This window comes from Rhipicephalus microplus, chromosome 8 (genome assembly GCF_043290135.1).
Source record: "Rhipicephalus microplus isolate Deutch F79 chromosome 8, USDA_Rmic, whole genome shotgun sequence".
Classification (NCBI taxonomy): domain Eukaryota; kingdom Metazoa; phylum Arthropoda; class Arachnida; order Ixodida; family Ixodidae; genus Rhipicephalus; species Rhipicephalus microplus.
This window is the reverse complement of record NC_134707.1, coordinates 36,771,530-36,798,983: the sequence shown is the minus strand read 5'-3', so window position 1 is coordinate 36,798,983 and position 27,454 is coordinate 36,771,530. Positions and strand designations below refer to the sequence as shown.

At 42.0% G+C, this 27,454-nt stretch overlaps 1 protein-coding gene across 1 annotated transcript; it reads left to right on the top strand.

Annotated features, from left to right (window-relative positions):
- The first annotated feature begins 1,909 nt into the window (after nucleotides 1-1,909).
- On the top strand, nucleotides 1,910-24,310 carry LOC119165776 (uncharacterized). Its single transcript, XM_075871555.1, has 8 exons — nucleotides 1,910-2,077; nucleotides 6,079-6,242; nucleotides 7,897-7,959; nucleotides 9,246-9,370; nucleotides 14,615-14,667; nucleotides 19,328-19,433; nucleotides 21,313-21,375; nucleotides 24,154-24,310. The coding sequence occupies exons 1-8, from the start codon at nucleotides 1,978-1,980 to the stop codon at nucleotides 24,209-24,211; spliced, it is 732 nt and encodes a 243-aa protein (XP_075727670.1). The 5' UTR covers nucleotides 1,910-1,977; the 3' UTR covers nucleotides 24,212-24,310.
- The last annotated feature ends 3,144 nt before the right edge of the window (nucleotides 24,311-27,454 follow it).

The window sequence follows — 27,454 nt, the reverse complement described above, 5'->3', positions numbered from 1 at the left end:
TCTTTACTTGATGACGTCACGATGCAACGTCATCGTGCCACTCGGGATTTTTCGCAATTTAAGCACCATATTTATGTCATTGCGACCTCTCATAACCTGATGCCACCACATGACATCAGATAACACTTTATAGTGAGGTAATAAATACCTTGAGCTACCTTTGTGGGGGCCTTTCCTGATTTTTTTTCTCATCATGCGTTGTGAAATGCTTAACTAATTCATGCGTTAGATATTCTGAATCTTTAGTGACCATGGTAACTTTCAAATCATTAGTAGAAAATATCACCACACACGTATCAGTACATCTTCATCAATGTTGAGAAATTTTTTTTGACAGAGTGAATGATAGGTAAATTTCACGCTTCTGTTGGACCACGTAGAACACCGTCTGTGCCATACTCATTGCGAGTTTTAATTTCTCGTCACATATCCAAACGTGGGAAGTCTCCTCCATGTGACTTGCTTTTATTTGGCATTGATGACAGTATCGAAGAAACATTCGCATATGTATTTCACAAATCTTTCAACTAATATCTGTCATTACATGGATGCATTTAAAAGTTATATTAACTCCTCATCCTTATATAAATTGCACCTGCCCCTTGAAAACAAATATCTCTTGTTCTAGAAAAATGTCAGCAAAATTATTCTTCAAGATTTTATCTTTAAGATTTATTCATTAGGAAATATATTGCTACCTTATATTGAAACAAAATTTTTATAGTTAGTATTTTAACTATACAAATAAACAATATTTTCTCTTGTCGGTCTTCTCAAAGAACAACCTGATCTTGCAAGCCCGTTTTGCATACAAAATATGGCCTATCATGGCTGTTTGAACTCGTGTTTTAAAAGTTGGGTCAGCAAAATTTTCAAGATAACGCACATCAAAGCATAACTTCTTAAGCACCTCAGTTTTTCCAATTATCGCCTGACATACTGTAAAAAACCTTTCGTCAGCATAAAAATTAATTTCGAGTTTTCTCTGATTTAGAGATCTCTATCAATTTTGCTTTAAAAATCTTAAAACAAATTTTACTATTACAGCTAAGAGTTTGTGAGGCTTTTTCTTGTTCACACTGAGCATTACTATTGCATATAACTTTTGCATATCACATTGCATATTACCTTTGCATAGAGTGTAATTCTACAGGAACATGACTGAAAAAGTCGCGTAGCACATAAAAAAGTGTATTTTGATCTGGTAAAGTAACCTTGGCCTTCGTTTACTTTTGCAGCAAACTTGCATATTAGACGTGCGAACGCTAAGAGCATAAAAGCTTGCCTTTTGTCAAAATCAACTTGGCAATAATGCAGTAGGAGATTAACTTTTTGCGGCGATGTATTTGTAAAACCCATTACTTATAACTGACAAGCGTACAATTAACTTCTGAAGAAAAAGTTTCCCACTGTTCTAAATGCGGAAGCCGTAACAGAGCATTTCGAGGCTTTGACAGCATCTAGATGAAGCAGTTTCAAATTTATGCTTACTCAGCGAAAGACATTCCAGTTTGTACTTTCCGACCCTATTTATTTGGCCCTGCAGTTAGTCATCAAGTCTAAAAGAGTCTTTCTTAGCATTGGTAAAGGTCATAATACCAATATCTCAGTGGAAGCGATACTTATTGATATCGAAAATAACTCAAGCGATGTGCACCAATCTGTACGACGCCACAGAACTACATCAGTAAAATGGAATTTCACTACAACAATGACTGCATCTCATGTAACGATGCGGTAACATGGAATTGGTTAAGACAGAGACATAGCATAACAAGTGATGCATTTTATTGCATATTTCAATATTTTTTTATTAACGAAGGAGTCACAATATCAATATTCTCATGTCAAGCCGTTACGAGTAACAAGGCTGTTTAATCGTAGAATTATATATAAAAAGAACTTGCACACAGACTTCCGCGAGAAATCGCTACAACCTGACGGACACGGTTGCATAAGTGTCGAATATATCCTGATATGAATCCAGCTGTTTTACTTTTCTGCGTTGCATACATTGCACCTACGCACGCAGACCACCATGACGTTCTGTACTGGCCATGGTCACATGGGTCACAATGTAAGCCTCTTGAATACGTACTTGCAAATGCACACGACGAAATCCTTGGTTGGTTGCACTGTGTCAGGTGTAAGAAATTGTGAGATGTATTAGCTCTTTTTTTATTTTGTAGGCAGGAACAAAGGAGATAGCATAGTGCAGAGACAGATAACTCGAAATATATAACCACATGCGGCGACAAAAGGTCTTGTGTCTGTTTCAAAGATATCGCGTAGAGACATATCTGCGAATATATTGACACAAGCATCGAGAAAAGCTCTTGTGTCTGCTTAAGAGATATACAGTCCAGGAATTTGCTAAAGTTGCAGTCGTCTGAAACTAGACGTCCATGGCCCTGGTTCAAGTTAAAGCTTTCGTAGGAAACACGTAAGATGCATGCATAACTCTAAGTAAGGTGAAAGCAAATTATCTGTAAGGGTAATAAACGAAGATTATCTGACCAAGTAGATCGAGAAATTGTGTGCGCCCAGCGGGGATTGGTAGAACCTCTGACAAATCAGATCACAACCACACCCTTCCACATGACCACTGTAGTGCGCTTCACAGATTTAAAGGGACACTAAAACACTTGAAAAAATGAAATATGGTCTCATGATGCGCGATTTTGTGCGGTGAACTCGAAAATCGAGTCGAAAATTTGGGTAAACCTATGCAAATAACTATTTTTCTGAAAACGAGCAACAGGCGCCGCGGCCACCCTCATGAGTCTGGCAGCCGTGGTGATTGGTCGAAGCTCCATGACGTCAGTGTCAGTTATAAGGTGAGGACAGCTGACTGCGCTCGCCGGCAGTCAATGATGTGTTTATCTGTTGAAATTGGTCCGAATTTCACAGTTCGCCATACTAACAGCAACTACTCGACTTCGCTGTACATTCTTACACATTTCAGCCGGTCGTAAGGGCGACGACTGAAGCGGCACAGAAAAACGAGTCCCAACCAGTCAGCTTCACCAGCTGATTTGATTTTATTTTTAGGGTTTAACATCCCACAACCTCCATATGATTATGAGAGACGCCGTAGTGGAGGGCTCCGGAAACTTTGTCCTCCTGGGGTTTTTTAACGTGCACCCTAATATGAGCACACGGGCCTACGATATTTCCGACTGCACCAGAAATGCAGCCACCGCAGCCGGGATTTGAAACCGCAACTTGAGGGTCAGCAGCTCAATACTTTAGCCACTAGAACACCGTGGCGAGATGACTAATAGAGCAGGCACAAGCATTACTTCTTTTAGAGACTAACGGCACCGAGCCTAACAGTGTAAACAGACCAGCTCAAAGGACTAACATTTAAGCCTCACATTTCCACCTTACCAGGCAACCATTAGTCCTCATAGTTCACCTCACTTGCCGAGCGGTTGGTCCACTCAAATATTCTCATCGGGTGAACATTTTATTTTGAGTGTACTATTCTAAGAAAATGCAGAAATATGCCTGTTCCTGTCTATGTTTATTCCCGTGCAACGTAGTGACATATACGGGAAAATTTTCGGGGAAAGATTGCATGAGAGAATGTTCATTTTGTGCTTGGGAATTGTGCTTTCTAGTATATTACATCAGCGGAAGTCAATGAAGTGGTCAACAAAGAAGGAAGCGAGCACGCATCCTTGGCGCAAGCGAAGAAGAATCCGTATACTAATGCCTAAAGAACTCGCTACGCCACGACAAACGCTCCTTTCAATGCTCATAAAAAGACACTGAATATTACGTATCTGAAACAAGAAGAGATAAAATTGAGTAAATACCACAGCTTTGCGTATTGTGAAAACTTTTTCATCAAAAACATTTATTGCGTCCATCTGCAGCTCATGTCCTGTCACCTTCGCATGTATAGTGAGAAAATCGCCCCTCTGGGCAACTTTAGCTTACATTCACTTTATTTTATTGCGATAACAAATATTAATTATCGGCCCTCTCGGCTGGATGATTTCACCACCGGAATCGGTGTCGACGTCAGCGTTGATGTCATGCACCGTAAATTATGTATATATATATATATATATATATATATATATATATATATATATATATATATATATATATATAAGAAAACGTAAAAAAATAATCCTAGAAAAAAAAGATTGGCACGCGGAAGGAAACGTGGGGCCTTCACGTGGTGAATGCGAGGGGTTAACCACTGAGCCACCAAGAGGCAACTCCTTCAATGTTCAAGCGGCAAGCTATTCATATCTACCACTTACCGATGTTCGCGTGAATCTCGGGTAGGGGGGAGGGAGAAATATTGTGTTTTCAGCATTATCAGGATGATGGTGTAGTGAGCCCGCAGCGGCTCTCATTTCTCACGCATGTACTTTATACCGCGTAGAGAATAAGGAGGCGTACGCTCGATAGCGCGCCCTTATCTTGCAGTAGGGAGAATGGTATGTCTTAGCTAGGCTATGAGTTCAGTCGGAACGATTATGTTGTAGTTACCGGGCACACAAAGGTCACTGCAATTGTTGCATAGCCTTCGTTTGTAAGAAAGAAGCACTTATCAGACACGGCGAAGTAACTACTGAGACGCTTATTCATGTTAATTTGTACATATAGGTATGTTTCGTGCGTACTTTGTGCGTGAGAAACAAGGGGCACGTTCTGATCTGCTGGTTAATCTGCACGTGACCTTCCAATTTGGAGCTATCGCGTTCATGCTTCGCCTTTGCGGAAAAGCTGTGACTTTTTTCAGACATCTGCGAAACGAAGTAGTGACACCTTGATCCTGCGGTGCTGTGACTTAGGCCACCATCTACAGCGCTTCTTCACCCCGCCGCTAGGGTCAACCGAGCGTCACTCTGACACGAGTGACCCGTTAAGAAGGCCTTACGTTGTTTTTGCCTGCTTGACGATGACGTATTCACTCTAGTCTAGCACTGATACCAAAGTGCGTGTGCTCACGACAGATAGTTACAACTTTAATTCTTGGATGTCGAAAAGAGTAGAAAGGCGAAGCGAAAAAGTGGTGCTAGACTAAGTGTGTTATTCTCTACCCTGTAACTTCCTTATCACATGGCTTATTCAGATTTTGTTTGGCCGAATGTTCACAATGCACAAATGCACAACAATCGACTCATCACATATATGAAATATTTGTTTATTTACTGGCCTTTTAGGCTAACCTCTGGCATATGGAACTTTCTGTACCTCATCGAAATGTGAAACATGCACGTTTAGGGATTCCGTCGTAAAACAGACACACAAAATAATGTAGTAGTAGGGCTCTCGATCTGCCTTCTGAATATATTGTTTGCCTCAACTTTTGCTACCAAATCAGAGCTCACTTCATTTGCTTACACAATGCAGAAAAGAACACCCGAAAATAATCAATTTGATAACGACATTCGGCATTTGTTTTACAACATATTTCAGATACTCAATACAGATAAACTCTTAAAAGAGGCAGTTCCGTACGCTTCATCAAGGGCACATTGTTCAGTCTACAGTATTCTCCAGACTCTTTGGTCTGCAGTCACTAAAAAATACAAGTTAAGCTTTTCAATACTGTCATGGGGTCGTGACGTGGCTGAAGACAGAAAACTTTGAATTGCAATTTAACTGTTTATTTGGACGAATCTGTGCCCGGTAAAAGGGAAGTCCAATTACAGTAGCAGTCTTGCACAGATAGCAGTCTCGGACTGATAGCGGCGAACGGAGCGTCGGCCGTCGATCAACTACTGACAAGCGGCGAAGTGCATCGGCATTTATACTCTTGCCATAGAATGTTCTAGCATTTTCGCTGGCGGTGGCGTAGGTTCCAGAATAATCTGTACAGTTCGCAGAGTGGGCGTGATCTTATCGAATTGATCTACTAAAGTCCGTAAGCTTCTGGAAAACTGCACGCGAGTTTTGTGCTGAGAATTGTGTAGTGTTTCGGGGTGATAAGAAAACTTGAGAAATGGAACGTGGCAATATGAACACACATTTTGAAATCATAGCATTGACGTTAAGGACATGACGGTCAGCAACACTGTTCATAGGTGTTTCATGATGTGATATCCTTTGTAGATTCAGATTATGAGTGGCCCCTGCCGGAAGTTGGTCAAGGTGTAAGTGTAATCGCAAAAGTACTTTATGATTCTACGCTAAAGTCAACAGCCTCATCGCAAAACGAAGTCACTGAAGATGAAAACGAACCAACGCTTGAGGAGTTCAAGAAACTTTTCGAACAGGTGAGAAAAACAGTTTTCTTTCTCGTTACAAATCATGGGCACGAAACAAGGCAATACGTAGAAACGTATTATGTTCATTTTTGCATCAATAAAGTCTGAACTCTGGTGACTGATGTATTGCTGTGAACCACCGCGAGGTCCAACTGGGGTGCCATGACGCCATCTTAACAGGTATTCGGTCGAGCATGACACTGAAAAAATGAGCAAGATATCAAGGTCGTTATGAAGCTCGAACTTCTTTGCGCCAGGATTGCGTGATATGCACAAACACCTTTAAACGTCACAACGATACATTGATTGATGATTGATTTGTGGGGTTTAACGTCCCAAAACCACCATATGATTATGAGAGACGCCGTAGTGGAGGGCTCCGGAAATTTTGACCACCTGGGGTTCTTTACCGTGCACCCAAATCTGAGCACACGGGCCTACAACATTTCCGCCTCCATCGGAAATGCAGCCGCCGCATCCGGGAATCGAACCCGCGACCTGCGGGTCAGCAGCCGAGTACCTTAGCCACTAGACCACCGCGGCGGGGCACACAACGATACATGGATAGTATGTTAAAATGAACTGTGTGACGAACTGTTATATAAAGTGGGGAAGGCCGATGCAAATATATCCAACGTAGAGTGTTATTGACGACACTTTGATATTAGTTTCAAATAGGTTCATTAAAACATTCATACTTTTCTGCTTGAAAGCTTCTAAAATGCACTAGTTCCATGCAGTTTTTGTAGAGCTTTGGTGAATATTCAAGGTGGAGAACACCATAAAGAAGTGAAGTGAGTCCGCTGGAAATCTGCATCATACTTAGTATTTTTAGTTGGCCAACGAGGGCTTCACGCAAGTATCAGAGAAGCCAGTAGTATTAACTGTTGGTCTTCTTATCCTAAAGCAGTATTATAACTGGGAAATACGTATTAAAAAGCACCGGACGTTTTGAACTCCTGAAATTCTTTAAGCACCAAATATTCGTTACGGACAAGTAACCATCCTTTGTGAAATGATTTTGTGCAGCGTCCAGTGGAACCCATTGCTAAACACCAGGGCCGAAAACTTCAGCTTTCGCTGGCTAACCATCGGTACAAATTGCTATCGCGGTAATTTTTCAACTATGATTCAGCTGCATTCTTCGCACCCTCGTTTGCGTTTACCACAGGTAAAACATAAGATGCCTGCAAATATGTTATCAATTTAGGCTGGACGCAAAACGTGATAGTGATAGGAAAATCACTCAAAGAGTGTCGATATAATTGCAAGTGCAATAAAACATTTTAATACACTTGTTCTATGCAGAATTCACAACTTAAGCTGAAATTTTTAAAATCCATTAGGTGAAATTTCGGTAATTGTACTGTTTATCCTTATGACCACATTTTCTAAGAGAACAAAAGAAAACATTGTAGACCTTCGCAGACATGCTGGCCAGTAGAGTGTGCCACAACCTTCCTGGTTTAAAGTAATTTATGGTTATAAGCTTCCTTGTACACGTAGGTCAAAAAAGTCACAACTCTGTGAGTTGAATCGATAGAGTTGCTCTGCTGCATATAAATTGAGCTAGCGCTGCCTTAATTTTTATTTATTATGTGCTGCAGTCGGAACTATGATTTAATGTGTAGAATTTTGTATATATCTTACATTTTCTTTTCAGGTTGAGGCCTTTTTCCACTCTCTGTCAGTAATGATCAAAATCGAAGTAGTAAGTGTTCAGCAGGTAGGTGTAAATTTAAAAACGTTATGGAATCCCCTCATTAAGAAATGTCTGTTTCACACAGGACATGGTTTCTGAAAGTGTGAAAAAAATACAACGCGGTACCTTGTCGAAGCGGAACTAGAGAAATCGTTCAGCTAGCAAAGCAACAGAAGTTTCAGGTGAAGACCATTTAGTGCTAGGGATTCATCGTAGCTACATAGTGCGGCTCTTCTATACAAACTAGAAGCGAAAGATAAATGATATATTGCAAGGTCGAATGGTTCCATGTTTACGACTGGCTTAAATACTTAAACCAACTCACATAATGCCTCATTTTGGGTGAATACAATCTCGCTGTCGTAGAAGGATGCCCATCAACCACATTTTTGGGTATTGCTTTCTAAAATCGACTACACATCATTCGTGGTATTTCTCTTGCGCTCACGAAGGCTCGTGTTCTCACGCCCCTTGATTTAGCCTGTGTTGGTAGCACTGAATGTAAAAGGAATACAAAACGTTTTCAGCAAATGAGCAATCGATTCTTGTGTTAAATGGTACATCCCAGCACCCGGTGCCTACCTGCCGTTTCTACTTTATCGGGAACGGTTGGGCAAAACGTTGTTTGGTTGCAGTGCTCAAAACCTTATTGTTGCCTTATATTCAGGCTACATTATTAGGGTCATCTCATGAGTACATCAGAAATGATTGTAGTTTTTTCGCTTGTTTTTTCTCGTGCACGCTTGCACCAGTATCCAGTTTTAGTACTCTGGACAGTGTTTTTATGCCTAAGAGACACTCAATAGAGGGTAATCTCTATCGAGCCGTAAGGCTGTTGACCTACAACGAAAAGGTTGCGAGAGTTTAGAAGAGTGAAACATAGGCGAATGACCACAAACAAGTGCTCACAATTTTTGTGAGCCCAAAGCCCTCAGCGAAAAGTCACGTTCATTAGATAAGCTTAGTTGAGCTTAACCAAATTTCACTCTATCTTGAAGTGATGTTGCAAATGATTGATTTATTAATTGATGGGTGGGTTTAACATCCGAAAACAACCTCATGGTTTCGAGAGACAGACGTTGTAGTAGAGGGCTCCGGAAATTTCGACCACCTGATGTTCTTGAACGTGAATCCAAATGTGATGATGTTGCAACTAACAACCATACACAATTAAAAAAAATGCGAGTGACAAACGATTTAGGGTTCTTGTTGTTATCTTTTTCTGCATATCGGCATACATCTGTTTTGAGAAAAATGTGTGGTTAATGTGGTGCAGAAATATTGTCTAATGCTCTCCATCATGGTTTCAGGATGATAGCATTGGTGTTGAAAATAATCCAGGGTCACTGGAGGCGAACTTTACTCTTGAGAAGTTAAAGAGCCATGTTGCTACTCAGCAAGACGAAAATAACACTATTACCTATTTATTTACACGGTAAGTACTATGGTTCCACAAATTCTCGTTAGTCACTGATATTGAAAAGGTATATGCAAGTGGTAGAGCACCAAAAAATTCTAGCATATGTACGGACTGAATGATAATGAGTGGTGCGAATCATCCATCTGTCCGTGTGGGCATACGGCCGCCCGTCCAACCGTGGGTTGATCAGTCCGACCATAGGTCTGTCCGTCTACCTGTCTGTATGTCCGTCCATTTAGTAAACACTCCAGTCACCACCATATCCCATCTTATCATCATCATCAGCCTGACTAAGGTATTCTCAATTCTCATTAGGCGCAGGTTACTAAGGAATCCTCCATTAACTCTTATCCCTAACTGTTTCCATTCGAGGCTTCGGTAACCTCCTGCAAGCATGCGGTAAATAGCATTGGGGAGATTGTGTCCCCCTGCCTTATACCCTTCTTGATTGATATTCTTTTGCTTTCTTTGTGAAGCACTATGGTAGCAGTTGATCCCCTGTAGATTTCTTCCAGGATGTTTATATATACTTTATGAACGCCCTGATTCTGCAGTGTCTGCATGACGGCTGATATTTCTACTGAATCAAACGCCTTCTCGTAATCTATGAAGGCTTTGTATAGTGGTTGGCTATATTCTGAGCATTTCTCTATTACCTGATTGATTGTATGAATGTGGTCGATTGTTGATTAGCCTGTACGAAATTCTGCTTGTTCCTTTGATTGATTGAATTCTAATGTTTTCTTTACTCTCTTAGCAATTACCTTTGTAAATAGATTATATACTACAGAGAGCAAGCTGATTGGCCTGTGCTTCTTCAAGTCCTTGTCAACTGCTTTCTTATGTATTAAGATGATGTTAGCATTCTTCCAAGACTCTGGTACTCTTCCCGTCAGAAGACACCTAGTAAACAGGGTGGTAGTATTTCTGACACAATCTGTCCTCCATCTTTCAGCAGATCTCATGTTACCTGATCCACACCAGCAGCTCTGCCTCTTTGCATGCTCTCCAAAGCTTTTTTGATTTCTTCTATCAATACTGGTGGGGTGCCATCTGGGTCACTGCTAGTTTTTATAGTATTAAGGTCAGATTGGTCCCAGCTACTGTACAGGTCTCTGTAGAACTCCTCCGCTATTTTAACTATTCTATCCATATAGGTAGTTATTTTGCCTTCTTTGTCCCTTAGCGCATACATCCGATTTTCGCCTATCTCAAGTTTCCTCTTCACTGCTTGGACGCTTCCTTCATTCTTCAGAACGTGTTCGATTCTCTCCAAGTTATACCTTCTTACACCGGATTCCTTACGCTTATTAATCAACTTCGAAAGCTCTACCAACTCTATTTTGTCGGTTTTACTTGAGGACTTCATGCTTTGACGCCTCTTATTGTTTTTTGTTTCCTGGGACAGCTTGGCAGTGTCTTGCCCAAGTACCATAACTCCAACTTCCAGTGCACATTCCGTAATGATACTCGTCAGATTCTCAATCACTGTATCGACGCTAAGCTTGGTTTCCTCACTAAGAGCCGAGTACCTGTTCTGAAGTGAGACTCTGAATTTCTGTACTTTCCCTCTCAGTTCTAGCTTATTGATTGGCTTCTTGTGTATCAGTTTCTGTCGTTCCTTCCTCAAGTCTAGGCGAATTCGGGACCATACCATTTTATGGTCACTGCATCGTACCTTGCCAAGCGCTTCCACATCTTGCACGATGCCTGGGTGTGCACTCATTATAAAGTATATTTCGTTTTTCTTTTCGCCATTAGAGCTCCTTCATGTTCATTTGCGGTTTCCTCATTTTGGGTAGAAGGTATTCCAAATCCGCAAATTATTACGTTCTGCAAATTCTACTAGTAGCTCTGCTCTGGCGTTTCTAGTACCAATACCACAATCTCCTACTGCCTGGTCTCCAGCCTGCTTCTTTCCTACCTTTGCATTAAGTCTCCCATCAGTATAGTCTACTGCGTTTTTGACTTACTCATTGCCGATTCCACGTCTTCATAGAAGCCTTCAACGGAAGCGTCATCATAGCTGGATGTAGGCACGTAAGCCTGTATTACCTTCAACTTGTATCTCTTACTTAGTTTAATTACGATACTTACCACCCTTTCATTAATGCTATAGTATTCCTCTATGTTGCCAGCCATGTTTCTGTGAATTAAGAGCCCTACTCCCAGTTACCTTCTGTCAGCCAAACCCCGAAAGCATAGGACGTGCCCAATCTGTAGCACTGTATATGCCTCATTTGTCCACCTAACCTCACTGAGGCCTATTATATCCCATTCAACACCCTCTAGTTCTTCGAATAGTACAGCTAGACTTCCCTCACTAGATAAAGTTCTAGCGTTGAACGTTGCCAAGTTCAGGTTCCAATGGCGGCCTGTCTGAATCCAGAGATTCTTAGCACCCTCTGCTGCGCTGCAGATCTGGCCGCCGCCAGGGTCAGTTGCTTCACAGCTGCTGGGGACTGAGGACCGTGAGTTAATTGACGTATGCATGTGGGACGTAGTGGCCAGATACTGCACCAGGGTGGCCAATCCTTCTCTGGTGAGGGAGTGGGTTACCGGCGGTGATTGCCGGAGAGGCTGCACCCCTGGCCTCTAATTGCAATTCTATCACAACGCAGATTTTATCATCTAATCATATATTGATTTATTACAAGTACCACCCTCTAGCGAACATTTCAAGAACTAAACTCCCCTGTGGCATATACCCGATACAGGTGTTCACTACGGAGGACAATCGGGTGACGCCTGAAGGAGCTTCACCCCTAAAAAGCAGCAAGTTATCTCTAATAGTTTATTGCAAAGTCAATAATGATGCATTTATTTTCCCGCTTTTTTTCTTGTTACTCAATAGAAATGGTGGTCTATTTTAAGTTTTTTACACTGGTTCATCATGAAGGAAATAAGTTCATGTACAATTTTACGTATAATTGTCATCTGTGTGGTAGTACGAGCAAGGCTATTTCTCTAAGTATTTGGACTCGTTTGAATTTCTGTAGCGGCCGAAGCAGAAGGTTCAGTGTAACATAATTGCAGTTCAAAGCAGCAACGTTCAAATATTGCGTTGTAGGTGCGTGTCGCTCACTTTTGGCAGGCCACCACGGTTACCAGATATAGCTACTTTACGCCACACTGGCTACCTTTAAAAGGCTGTGGCGACGAGAAAATGGCGATGACTACTTGGCTACTTTTTGGCTATCATTCTTGCGCTGGCATCAACAGCTAATATACGCTCAAACTAAGTTCGACATTACAAAAAAAGTATTAAGTTTTCATTCACACTGCTAGCAGCGGCTTCCTCAGCCTAATCGCATTTTTTTTACTCTGAATACTGTGAGCAATCGTGTGTCCCCAAAACGCCTCCCGGCTGCCATGGTTTCACAAAAATAATGGGACTCATAGAAGTTAGACCGCACCGTAATGTCGCTGGCTGGAGACTCATTCAGGCTTTCTAGCCCTATCCGTCTGATGCGCTATTGCTCTGAGCTGTACGGGTGGCGCCACCCTAGGGGACCGTTGGCAAAAAGTGGATTTGCTCGGCTCATTGAAGCCCGGCTGAAAGCGCATGCATTCTGATGTTGTTGCAGACCTTTTTCTTTGTGGTTTGATATTTCCACAGGACCGGGTTAACTGGCGGAACATGGGAGAGGCCTTTGTCCTGCAGTGGACGTAGTAAGGTTGATGATGATGATGATGATGATGATTTCCACTGCCGACGCTGCTGCACTTGTTAGTCGTGACGTTTGTTACGTCGACTGTTCTATACTATTTCCTTTGGAACAACTAGCCCCTGCTTTATATGTGTGTGCGGTGCACGATGCACTCCATGCATTTCTAACCAGAATGCGTCTAAAGTGGTTGTGTGATCAGCTAACACAGGCACAAAAAAAAAACATTTGCTTGCGAAGAGTCTGCCAGTCTTGTTTTTTCCAATGACTCTAGCTGAACACTGCGCATCGCATCGTCTGTTGAGAGGCCGAATACAACGAATGGTTTGGAAACCTCCCCAAGGGTTTGGTTGCTCTGAGCCATTATTGAGGAGTGGGTATGGTACATTTATAGAATTGAAAATGTCAGTGCCGACATGGCAGCAATGAAATTTAGGATAGAGATATAAGCCTATAGCGATGTATCAGGTGCTCTTCATATGCAAGATGTTGCATATCACCATGCAGGGGATTGAGCTCACTCATTCGATTCTTTACATCTAAAAAAAATTGGCAGATCCCATGTACAGTTGAAATCGATGATATGCGACGAACGAATGAGAAATTTTGATATGTCAGCTTAAAATCAGCTCGTTGTTACGAGGTGGATGTAAATGATGCCGTACATGACTTCCGTGTCAGGATTATCATTTTTAGATGTGTTGTTTGTCTTCTTCATTTGTTCACGTCACGTGATACCAAATTTAGCATATGTGAAGCTAGTGAAATGGCCGCGAGCGCGCTTAGAGTGTGGCATGTAGTCATGTTGTTACATGACACGCGTATCAGGATTATCATGTTTGTGCCAGTCATATATTTCGTCATCCATTGACATCACTTAACACCAAATTTGGTATATGAGGAGCTAGCAAAACGGCCGGGAGCGCATCATATAGGGCCCAATGTACTCCAATGTAGCGTTGACGCGGGCGCACGCTGGGCACAGCGATGTTACGTTCACAAAACGCGAGCACTTTATTGTCTGACGCCAGGTGCAATCAGAGTCTGTCGGCATGGCCAGACGGCAACCGGCGCGAAATGCAAAATGCCGCATTTGATTGATTGATTGATATGTGGGGTTTAACGTCCCAAAACCACCATACGATTATGAGAGACGCCTTAGTGGAGGGCTCCGGAAATTTCGACCACCTGGGGTTCTTTAACGTGCACCCAAATCTGAGTACACGGGCCTACAACATTTCCGCCTCCATCGGAAATGCAGCCGCCGCAGCCGGGATTTGAACCCGCGACCTGAAAATGCCGCATTTCACGCCCTTGCATTATCCAGACAACACTGTGCCTCCCTCTTTTCGTGACGGAAGGACGCTGGACGCACCGAAACGCGCAAAAGGAAGGAGTTGTTTTTTGCGTTCTTTCACTTTTTCCTGTGATTTGTATATGTTCGCATAAAACGTTTTTATCTTTCATAAATCGTAAATATGTAAATGTTGTTCATGCTTGTGTAAAATACTGACTATTTTGGTATTTTACACAGCATAAAATGTCAGAATGAATGAACTTGGCCTAAGAGCATGATTTATTCCGATTTTAGGAAGCCACTGTACGTAAAAGAAACTGGAGAGGAGCCTAAGGACATATACACTTGTAAGTAAATCAAAACTACTAAATTGGTGGTGTAATAATTTGCTGCGTTTTTTTACGGATGATGGCAGCTCTTAACAGAAGGGGTCCTGATTAAAATTGTCCCTTATTACCTTCTATATAAGTTACAGTGAACAGTATAAACGGCGATCATTAGAAGACCTTACAAAATTATGCATAATCTTCCTGTAAGGACCAACATGATGAGACGCGAAAAGATTGCCGTGGGTGCACATCGAGTTTCGTTTCACTTGTCAACACAACCTAGGACACACCCTAATGCATGTTAGAGCGAGAATGTATTGAGAAAGGAGGAAGCGTGAGCACCTTCGAAGGCCAGGCGTTGCAACGGCCTCAAACATCATGCTCTGGCCGATGAGAGAGTTGTGTGCAATCACCTTCAGCGTAGATAGAGAGGAGGAGGAGATAGCACAACTGCGAGGGAGAATAGAATGAGGGACAGTTAGCGTGCGCGGTATCATCGCGGACGCTGCAGAATGGACACTCCGCGAGTATGACACAAAATCGCATAAAAAAACAACTAGCAGCTGTTCATTGTTCAAATACAACCGATGAGTGACGCTCCTTAGAAATCAGACGAGAACGGGTTTTCTTAGATCAGGCTTGTGGCTTTTATGAAGGTGATTGGTGGGGAGAGTGTCTGCTGTGCTCGGTGACGGGATCTACAGAGTCCTTAGGGTCAGCGCGTGCCATCTGCCGCCGGGGCTGCGCTATTCAAGTGCGCGCGCCTGATATTTTGCTCAGAATGCTTACTCGGCACTGGGAATTTTGCACGACGGCTATTGCAAAGTGTTGGCCTAAGAATCTACGCTCTCAATTACTCGGTGAACGTTTGAGCTTGGTATTCAAGAGTGGGAAGTGACTAAGATAACTTGGCCCGTTCGAATCCCCTTTTCAGGTGCTAGCTTTTCTTCCATTCTATCTGTATGCCTAAACCGTGCCGTAAAAGAACAGACGACTGTGTATCCAGCATTGATCGTTTCCAACCGTACTGGAGTGTCTTGTAACTTCACATAAGGCCCTAATTCTTCTTTTTGACAATCTTCTTTTTGAGAATCAGCAAAGGACCCACTTTGGATACGCAAGGTGACACTTGAAAGTGCACAATTACTCACTGTGTTAATGCTCTTGCAGCTGGTGTTAACATGTCTGAGCGCTCTCTAATGGTTCGGTGTTTAAACACCTACCCATTGTGCAATTTACACGTTTCAACACCTGGGGCGATCATAAGCTACTGCCACCCTATATTGCATGCAGTAAGGAGACTCTCCTTACTAGGTGTTATTCCAATAAATATTTGTCTTGTTTGGAACCAATATAAAGCCATAGCTATGCTCTGTGGTCGGCCACCTGCTTGTGATGCAAACGGCCTACAGTCATTTATAACAGAACCACTTTCAACACAACTAAGGGTATAGCATGATAAAAAGGCGGAAGAGGAAGCGAGAGTTGGAGTAGCGGATGTGTGAATGAATAGAATGGGAATGCGGGAGAATGAGGATAAAGCATAGCATAGCCAGTCTAATATTTTATTGCCATGGCGAATTAAATGTAGTAATTAGTGCAAAAATGAAGCCAAGGTCACAAGGAGAGATGTGAATAATCGGTGACCACTGTTAATGGCACTGAAGAAAAAGCTACGGTGGCGAAGCATCCGCACTTGTAGCACTACACGAAGTAGTTCAATTTGACACGGGTCTCATAACGCTGTATAAGGTGACGGGGCGCACCATCAGCGTTTCAAGTAGACGCAGGCGCTGTGTAGCGTTTGAGGTATACGTAAAAAGGCAAAATTTTCGCGGGTGTTTGAAAAACGCCACGCCTCATAAAATAAATCAAAAGATATATGAATATCTTCTGGTGTGAGCTGTGTTTTGCGTCAAATAGGTATAGTCGAAAATAAAGATAGAAAATTTATGTTTCGCGGGGAGAACAGGGGTTCTATTGTAGAACTACATTTACTGGCGGTAGAATGCAAGTGATTTTGCTCTGCGGCTTTCGATTTAATGCCAAGAAAGATAGTGAAAAATAGGTTGATGGGCTGCAGAAGCTGTCTTTGGCTTTCTAGTTGGAAGGATGGCTCAGTGTTTGTGGGGAGGGATGCGAGTATCAGAGATATTGAGGAGAGAGAAGAATAAAAGACATGGTGTCTATGACTGCATGAGAGCCTGGCGGGCGGTTTCGATAGCTGGTTGTCTAGTGCAGTGTCCCCAAGGATATGAAGAACCAAATTGAAGACCAGACCCAACGTTGTGCTGATATTAAAGTGGCATATCAAAATTTCTCATTCGTGCTTCGTATATCATCGATTCACTCTGTACCAGGGATCTGACTTTTTTTTCATTGCCGTGTGGAATTGAATGTAGTATATAGTACAAAAATGAAGTCAAGTTTACAAGGAGAGATGTGTATACTTGGCGACGACTGTTATTGGCACTGAAGGAAAAGCTGCTGGGGCGAGGAATCTCCAGATTAAGCACTACACGAAGTAGTCCAATTCGACTCGGATCAGGTAACATTGTGGAAGGTGACGGGGGTGCACCATCAGCATTTCATGTAGATGCAGATGCCGCTTAGCCTTCAAGGTACACGTAAAAAGGCTGAATTTTCTCGGGTGTTCAAAAACGTCAAGCCTCAAAAGAATAAATCAGAACATATACGAATATCTTCTGGTGTGAGCTATGTCCTGTCTCAAATAGTTCTACAAAGAAAAGACAGAAAATTTATAATTCCCGTGGAGAATACGGAAGTTATTTATCTCTACTAGCTGTAGAATGCATGGGATTTCGCTCTGTGACTTTCACTCTAATGCCAAGAGAGAGAGAAAGAGAAAAATAGATTGATGAAAAGAGAGGACTCAACTTCTGCCGCCCTAATTGGAAACTCGGCTCAGAGCTTGTGGTGAGAGATCTGAGTATAAAAGATATGAAGTATAGACAAGAGTCGGAGAAATGGCGTCCATGACGGAGAGCCTGGCAGGCGGCTTCTATAGCTGTTTGTCCAGTGCAGTGTTCCCAAGGAAGTGAAGAACCGCATTGAAGACTAGGGTGTGGTGCCATGCAATAAGAGGAGGTCCCTCCATGTAGCCGTAGGCAGACCATAGTGACGGAGTGCGGTGAGCAAGACTGCTCTTTGTACGCGAAGCGCTGGGCAAACCCACAACAGGTGCTCCATAGTTCCGGCTTGCCGACACGCAGTCAACGCAGAGGACGAGACTCTCGCAAGGCGTTGACTACAGCTGCATGCCAGAAGCAGCCGATGCGTAAATGCAGTAGAAGGGGCCTGTACTTTCTGGCGAAACCCAGGTCAGGCGGCTAGCTTGGTGATTATATCCTGGCTACACGATCGTCAGGGGGACAGCGTAGCAACAAAAGTTGTCGCCGAGTGTAGTGATGGACGAGAGAAAGAAGGAGGGAATAAGTGAACTCCATCGCAAATGTATATACGCCTGTTCTTTCGCCGTAGAGGCCGAGCGAACTACACGTTTCTGCGCACGCTTACCCGTGAACGAGTTCCCAGCTGAAGCACAAGGGAAACATTGCTCGGCACGTTTTACTATTTTATTGTTGAGTGAGGTTGCATATATTCATATTGTATTGAATATCTTCGAATCTCACCTGACCAAATTGAAATGTGGTCACAGAAACCAGTGATGGAGGTCCCGTTGAAGCAATGTTTTATGCGATGCCCTTAGAAATGCGGGGCTTAATAGAAACGTGATTTATATAATTAGGAAGCAAAGCGTATAATAGTAAAAAGTTACAGGTGGAATCAGAGTCCTACACCCCCGCGATGACTAAAAACTATGTGCAACGTTACAGGTCTACAGACATGATCTATACCAGGAGCCTATACCAGGGTTACAGACATGATCTATACCAGGAGTCTCCACCGTAAGCAGTCAGCCACACGTCGCAAGCTCCACTCATGGGCGTCTAACTGTTTTCTTCGTCCCATAGCTTTGCTTCTTAATAGGTATTTTCCAGAGCTACGCAGTAATGACTGCTTTAAAGAATTTTGTAGTGAGGCCTTGTACAGTCTCTATTTTGGAGACAGTGAAACTTGAGTACTTCTATAATTTAGGTCTTCGTTGACATTACATGCTTTATAGCATTGGGTATCGTAGTGTTGTACAACTGACGCCAATATTTTCTCAGAAGAGACACCTATATGCGATATGAAAATGCCATTCTAGATTAAATGTGGCAATATATACTGCTAAGACTGTGCGCTAATTATTGAAATAAATATCCATCCCTCGTTTGTTACATTAAACACACTACAAACATTTATTTATTTCTAAACTTCAATACATACCTAACGTTGCGCCTTCATCATGGCAGCAGCATGCATGACAAAAAATGATGCACCATTTTCCCACAAAAAACAGCCACAGTAAGTGCAATTCACAAAATCGCAAGCGTTTCTCCGTAACTAGAAATCACGACTGCAGTATAGTACTGATACATTGCACCTTGGCTGTAATTACTCATGGCCCACAGCATGACATCCTAAATGAAAGCTTAGTATGGGAAGCATGCAAACTGAAATGCAGCACGCAGTATAAGATATTGCGAGAGGTAAAAGCGTGAGCATAATGTTATTAAAGAATCGTAACTTATAATGATGCTTTTGTTTGCAGACTTAGGCCCATACAAAACATTTTGCAGTACATTGAAGAGCGCTGCTGTCGTGCATCATGATGGTATGAACGACTCCGCAAATGCTATATCAGCGACGGCATGGATGTAAGTGAGGACTTTTAGTATTCCATCACATTTAAAATCGAAATTATAAATGTCGAAGGACGAGAAACATGATCACAGTGAGGCATGTAGCATATGACAATACTGTCCCAGGCATGAAGCTAATCGAAGAGAACAGATATTAGTGACTGTAGTAATGTTTAAAGAGGACCATTTTGCTTTAAAATATTAGTTTTTATAGTATAAAAATTTTCATAAGGTACCTGTGTCCAAGTAATTATATTACTATGTCGTAAATAATGCTATTAGTTATTTGAATACCTCTACTTTAATGTTTGAAACGTGTCTAAATTGGCACAAAAAGAAGTTAGAAGAATGTACGCTATATCTGCTCATTCTTCTATTATTTTAACGTTATAGAAAGGCATCACTTCAATACTGTGAAGCGTCTATATTCAAGGTGAATACTGAGAGTGAACTAACCCTAGAACATTGCCGTCAAGTGAACTACTGCAGATGCTATCAAAGTGCTAATGCGCCGCTTCAAAAAAACTGCTTTTTTTTATGTTCAATACAGAAAATTCAGACTATAAATTTCAATCAGATCACATCAATAATTTATCTCACGGGGAGCACCCAACACCAAGAATTAGCACACGAAAGCTGCATATAGTTTTGCGAAGGCGAGAATATAATGTTTCTGGAACGCTACAACGGCACGTCCACACAATATTATTGGTAATGACGGCCATTTTACGTTGCGAAACCCCAAAGCACGATAATGATTATCAGAGGCAGCTATGCGAGCGACTCCGGAAATGAAGCCTGCCGGAACTTTTTTCAGGTTCACTTATATCCCCCCATACACGGTTTTCATCATTTCCGCTCCATCAAAATGTGACCGCCTCACCTTGGATAAAATCCATGACCTCTGGGTCAGCAGCTGAGCACCTTAATCGTTGTCACTACCATCATGGACATCACAACGATTATCCAGAACCTCAGGCGGAGATAGTGTGTGGCTGTGGCCTAACTCTCATATCTAATCAGAGAAATAGAAGCCAACGGTGACGCAGTAACCTAAGACAGCATACAAAGTGCCTAATAATAGTATTAACAATAATATTCATAATATTATGTGATGTTTCACATTCTGAATCGCAATATGATCATGAGAGTCACTGTAGTGGAGGGCTCCGGAAAATTCGACCATATTGTGCCCTGTAACATGTTCTGACATCGCACTATAGATGGACCTCTGGCTTGGATCAAATCCGCGACCTTTGGGTCGAAGCACTCTCACGACTGCTCTACTGGGGTGGACTATTTGCTTGATAGCACTCTCCTTATGGCGTGACAGCTTTTGTGTGTTTCGCAGCATTCGTGAATGCTTCGAACAGGTGAATACCAATGCTGTGATGAGAAACTTGTCTGACGTCAAACTTCGGCAAGATGGAAAGGTTCGTGCTTTGTGCAAAGCACCCCGTATGTTTTTAAAATCCTGCCTTTCAGGGTGCTTTCCGTTCCACTTCCAAGAAATTTAACAGTGTCGACAAATAAATTGTTCTTATGCATTTCTGTTGCACTACAGAAACATCTCGTTCCTGAGGTTCCAGTGCATCCACGTTCTACGAGATGGGTGCGTTGTAGACGCCCGCTTTAAAATGGAGAGGGGGGGGGTTGTGTTCACAGCAGCTCCGCCAAGAAAAATTAACATATTGAATCGGCCTGCGTATTCAATATGTGATAACTGCATTTTGCGGTGAAAAGGTGTCCAAAATTCTTTCAACGGGCAAGTTAACATAAAGTCAGAAATAAATCACCGCAAATGCGATGCGCAAAAAATTCAAGATGTTTGTACACATCACATCTACATTTCACCCAAAGGCATCAAAGTATTTCCATTTTTTCTCTATTGCAGGTTTGGTCTAACAGGTTTGGGCACTGTCGAGCAGGATTTCTTCACCGCGCTAAGTGTGTTTCAGTAAGTTACACTTGAGCCTTTGAGATTACCCAGACGGCCCATTTTCGCGAACAGTAGTGAAAAAAACGTCGTGTCACGCACCCCTGCCGCTTATATAGCGGAGCTCGTACAGCGTTCAGGGTTCTAGTGTTAACATGCAAATATATGCATGTTAACACTAGAACACATTAGAACACATTAGCGTTGCAACATGCCACGCTCTTACACTTTCAAAATATGGCCTGCATATTTGCAGTTATGTAACGAAAAATTAAAAGAAGGCTGCGTTAGGTATAACCAAATCGTGGCAACACAGCAGTAAGGCGCACCTTAGAAAAAAATTCGAACGCCTCAAGAGTGGACTCTTGGAGCTTATTTCACGCTTGCGCATGTCGGCCTAATAAAACGCATCACTCATGCGACTTGCAATTTTGGAAAACAAAACATCGTTTTATGAATGGCCGTACCTGGTACAGTCACTGCCTGGAAGCTTATTAAGAAAGCTTTTCACCTGTTTCTCTCTCTCTCTCTCTTTCTCTCTCTCTCTCTCTCTCTCTCTCTCTATATATATATATATATATATATATATATATATATATATATATATATATATATATATATATATATATATATATACTGGTGATGGTTGTGGCCATCAGCGTTTCCTTTATTCGCACAAAAAGATTCTGGCTGTCATTGAAGCAACTGTCGGGTTAGATTTGTTGTGTGTTTGCAAAGTTATTTGGTCATTTAGTTACCTTGAGTGCTTTATAGCTCCAAGAAAATATGTCATTAAATTTTAGTTTACGGGTTTAGGTGTGTGTTGTATGTTTTCACTGCACCCGTGAATTGTGTGGAAGAAAAAGGAAGCACGTGTAATATATATGTAGTGGGTGGTTATTAAGAAGTTTTTGAATAGGGGCCCCACAGAAATGGCGTCAAGGCCACTGCGCCTGTGCAAAACACGTCTGTAGGTCTACAGACATGGCAGAGTAAGAATAATACGAGTTGAATACGACGATAATTGACGTTTATGTGAAATTAATGTAATGCTTTACATGGAGCATGCAATTACCCTCAAAATATGTTTACCAACAATCACCTACCCATTAAACCATGCGGTGGCTCTAATATCATACCCAATGGCTTAATCAAAATAATGGCACGCACACTCGTGAGATATCGAGTTCTAGCACTAGAAGTAATTTTATTTTTATGTGGCTGTCAGAATATATGCATTGATTTGGAAGTGACCTCAGTAGTTTCAAGTCTAGATTATTGAGCAACTTTATAAGTAGCCTAGAGTACAGCGTCTTGGGCTTGAACATATTACAATAACATGTATAATCTAAGGAATACTGGTCAGTCGTACAAATATAAATGTGTGCTTCGCAGAGTTTATGTCATACTGTGGCAAAGTTCATATGACATGGATATAGGTCACGACCACAAGTGTGGAACATCTCGCAGCACCATCGTTTCGACGACAGTCATTGCCTCCGTGAATAATGTGGAAAAGGCAAAAAAGACATATCTTACAAAAAGAGTTCACGAAAAACGACACACAATAATATGAAGCAGAGACCCTGGAACTTTTTTCTATATTTACAGTGTCGCACCACATGCCTAATTATTTCCCGGAGGGCTTATTGTGGTAAAGTAGGGCCGACTGAGTGGGCTAAATTACCAATTAGCGGTCTGAAATGTCGTGGAAAGCAATTATAGTTTGCAGTGCAATACTTTTAAAATGCTAGAATGTTCCGATGGATTTGTGCTGCACATAACCGTGAGTAGCTTTCCATAACTGACAGTTTTTGTCAGATATGACTTTTTAACACGAAAGCCTTTTATGCCAGGACACACCAAGATTTCAGTTATGTAATTCCATCCCAAAAATGATGCCCGAAATGTACACCATCAGATCCTAAAGAGATAAGTTTCGTCAAGGGGTTTTGAACAAGAAACGTCTCGATCCGCAGAAAAAAGGTCTGAGCACGCTATCCACAGCACGACGGCCATGAACTCTTGCGGCTTAGAAACTCGTCTTTTATAGCTCACAGTTGTCTCTGACAGTGGTCTTCGTCAGATGACTGGTGTCGATGTCTTGGAGCGGTAAAGTAAGGTAACTTATCATTGCTTTGATCCATGCACACAACACCATCAACCCGTGTGTCAGATGAGTGCAACTGAGTGCAAACGCCTTCACGTGGCTTCAGTTGTTGACTTTAGTCAAAATGTCGGGGGTCTATCCTAGCATGCACAGCCTGCGCCCGGCTCATGTACGTGCAATACCACCTTCCGCGCTCCCGCTCGCTCGAGAAAAATCACACCTGAGCTACTGCGACAGTATATAGTTTCCTACGTATACTATTGTCTATGGGAGTGACAATGCATGGCACTTCAGCGAGAGTGAAAACGATGGGTATTACATGGATTTGTTTATTCTTCGTACTTTTGGCTCCGTTTGGCTGATCATGGCCTGGAGCTGCTTTGTCAAGCAACACTAGCCAGCAAATTTTCTGCAGTTGCATTGACCCCCTTTTAGGCTGACCAGTCTGCTCATGAAGTTCAAAACGGTTCGTTCCTTCATGTGGAACAGACCAAAGCACCACATTAAACAAGGCCACTAATGAAGACTTGGCAAAACCATGTACTATTGGTCACTTCCATGGTCGCTGAAGGATTCGTGGCTGTGAATGAGCGAGTGAAACAACTTTTTAGGTGCAGAATTGGTGCTGTAAAATTTCAATAGACAACTGCTCTAACTTTTATTGAAATGTCTCTTCAATCCCACTTTAGACGTTGCCCGAAAAGCTCTTGCCCGGCTCACTGCACTTCGGAATGTCCAGCAAAATGAGCTGAATGAAGATAACTGGATGAAGTTCCAACTATCAAATTAAAGTAGAGAAGTAGCATGCATGAAACATGAGTTAATAAAGTGCTTTTTTCATACATATTTTGTGATATAAGTAGTACATCTACTGATGCTCCACCTGTTCATCTTACAGTGAAAACTGTGATGAGATCACAAAAGGTAGCTGTAGTTGTTTGCCACTGCCACCGGTGTCAGTATTCACACAATAAAAAAATGCAATTGAAAAAAAGCACAATTAAATAGGGTTTGAGCCTCAATTTTATTTATTAAAGCCTCGTGTTCTACCTATGAGCTACGCTCAAACTTGAACCTTCGTTTTAAACAGACCTTATGCCTGTGGGTTATGAAATCGCGTGAACATGCACAAAGGGGCGCTTTATAACCGTAAAACGACAGCCAAGCATCACTAAGTTTGAATTGCAGGGTGAGCATGTCGTTAATTGCTGAAACTACTCCAAAAGCCTCAGACCATTCTTCTCCAACGTCAACCATATCATTAAGTAACTGCGTGGAATGCCTCACAATTGTCTTGCCGGTACCACACTTCTTTGAAGAAGGGCGAATAAGGGCATAATGAATACTTCGTATATTCTATGACATAGAGAGTATGTGATTGTGGTTGCAGCAGTGGCCCCACAAGTGGAAGAAAATGCTTTACGAAGGCTGCCCTTCCAGCTTCGCTGCGACTCTGCCGCTGGTCTCGCGCAGGCCTGGCAGATTTTCGTTTTTTCACGCTACACAAGACGGTATCGCTCGAGAAAAACACGTGCGTAAGAGAGGTTGCCTTTGGCTTACGTAGAGTTCCGCTATTTACTGGAACAACTGGCACTGTAAATGAACAACAAAATTTACGTGCTTGCATGTCAGTCAACTATCAATATAGCCCTCATTCTCACCATCATACCAGCCTAACAACGCCCCATGCAGGGCAAGGGCCTCTCCCTTGTTCTGTTTGACACAGCTGCAGTGCACTGCACTTTGTAGAAATTTGGCCCCTTGAGTTTATATGAGCATGGCTCTTATTGCACTCCACACTCATCCCAAATTGACTACTGTGACCCACTCAAGCCTGAATTACTGTGAATAACAGCACAACAATCAGCAGGTACTTTTGAACACATGCTTATTTGTTCTGCCACTTACTTTTCCGTCTTTATTCGCCAATTCTTCTGCTCCTAAAACAGAGTAGCAAATGAGAATTTTAAATAAACCATGACACAGTAGCTTTGTTAGCTGTCACGGCTCCTGAAAAAGCTGCGCGTGTGAAGGTTCCATGCAAAAGACGCCAGAAGTTACACAGTGCTGCATTACCCGAAACAAAGTGCCAACAATTTGGCGGTGCTCTCGAGGATCGCAAGAGATCAGATCGATCTTTCCTCCCGAATGGCTATGCTTCTGAAATTTGTTTAAATCATTCGTTGGTCATTTGAAGTAGCAAAATGAAATGTTAGGCGTAATGTTTAGAATCAGCACGAGAACACAGTGAATCTGTAAACAGGCAGCCGTCGCTTCAATTTTTTTACGACACTGGAAGACCAATGTTTGCTAAGACGCCTCAAGCGTGATTGATGTCTTCATTCGGGCTATATTATCCCAAAACGAGTTTTAATTTTTTATGCTGCACTGGTGACTGATTCTGTGTGATGAAGAGGGCTGATAGTGGGACCTAAGAACACTAAGTGTAGATAGCCGGTGGTTAGTTAAATGAGAAAATAGAGACACATGCACTCTAGATGAAGCAATTTTGTTTTTAATGTGAAGAAAGATGGTGGTCAAATAAAAACGTTTCGAGTGCTTCCGTAACACTGTAGAAAAGAGTACTTCTGTGACACAGCATATAATCGCTATGAAACATACTCTCGCTTCTAAGATCATTTCGCTTAAACTTTAAAGTGACAGGATAGTCAGTTAAAAAAACGTTCACAGTACTTCTGTAATACTGATCAGAGGCGCATTGCAGTTGACAGCGTTAGCATTCGCCAATACATCCATGGCGAACACAGCGTACAGTTGAGGAGCCAGCATCAGCCCTAATTTACCAGCAGATTTAGCAAATATTGAAATTCAATGAAGAGCAGGTACAAAAGCACAAAATGTCCATTAAAAAAAGCCTATTATGAAGCTGCATTTTTCACATACCCAGGTGTATCCCTGCACCACAACGAGTTTCATATTACACGATGTGAATTCATAAGGGGTTGGTTAGTGAGTCATGACGAGAACGTAAACAGAGCAGACGAAGCTTGTGCTGTTCTGCGTGCCTACTTTCAGCTGTCATTACGATCCATTGCTTAGTAGGCCAATTGTAATTTTGAGTTTCTCCTATATGAAACCTTTTAAGGTTCCACATTTTTGACAGGGTGTAATGAAAACCTAAAAAGGTAATCGTATACAAAGTACAAAAGAAATATAGTTAGAAAGTTCACTCGGAATAAAGTAAGTATATTTTAAAAAAAATTACCCATATATTTGCAATCGATTTGCGAGTTTCCAGAAAGTGGGAAAACAGTACCGCTCTTCCATGATGGAACCTACTCGTTATCGTATGAACGATCATTTTTGAATAAACAGCTGAGCCAAGTGACACACAGAACTCTTCAAGTTTTGAAGAGGAAGTTATAGCGCATTCCGTTTTATCAAAGCACCACTACCAGCAGTGAAGTCCTTTACGAGTATTCAAAACACTTTGGTCTATTCCGGTGAATCTTACTTCACAGCATGCGTCAATCATCTTTTTTTTCTATTTGGCTGTCCTTTTTAGTGCTTACATTGTCGAGTATAGAAGTTGTCTGAGCCTGTGCATACTTTCCAAGAATTATGTAGTATCAAAAGAATATTTCAAAGCGTCAAACTCCACAAAACACTGAACAATAACAACTATCACACAGGATCATTGTGATCCATTTATCGGTGGAGTTATTACTCAAGCTTCACAAAACAATTGATCACTTGATGATGTATCATCTCGCCCAAGAACATGCAAAAGAGAATATTGCCACCATTAATGAACGAGCCGCTCTGGCTCATACCCATTTTGGGCTAGGAAGAAGAGAACATTTTCGTTGCTCTGGTTCGGGTAAACTCCTGGCTGCAGGTCTTGTTTTTGCTCGCGACATTACTGGTGGAGGTGCTGGGTACGTGTACTTCGGCTGTGTCGGCCATCGTGGAGACAGCTACATCTCCCAGAGCAAGAAGCAGCCGCCGCCTGCGTGGGTTATCCCCTGA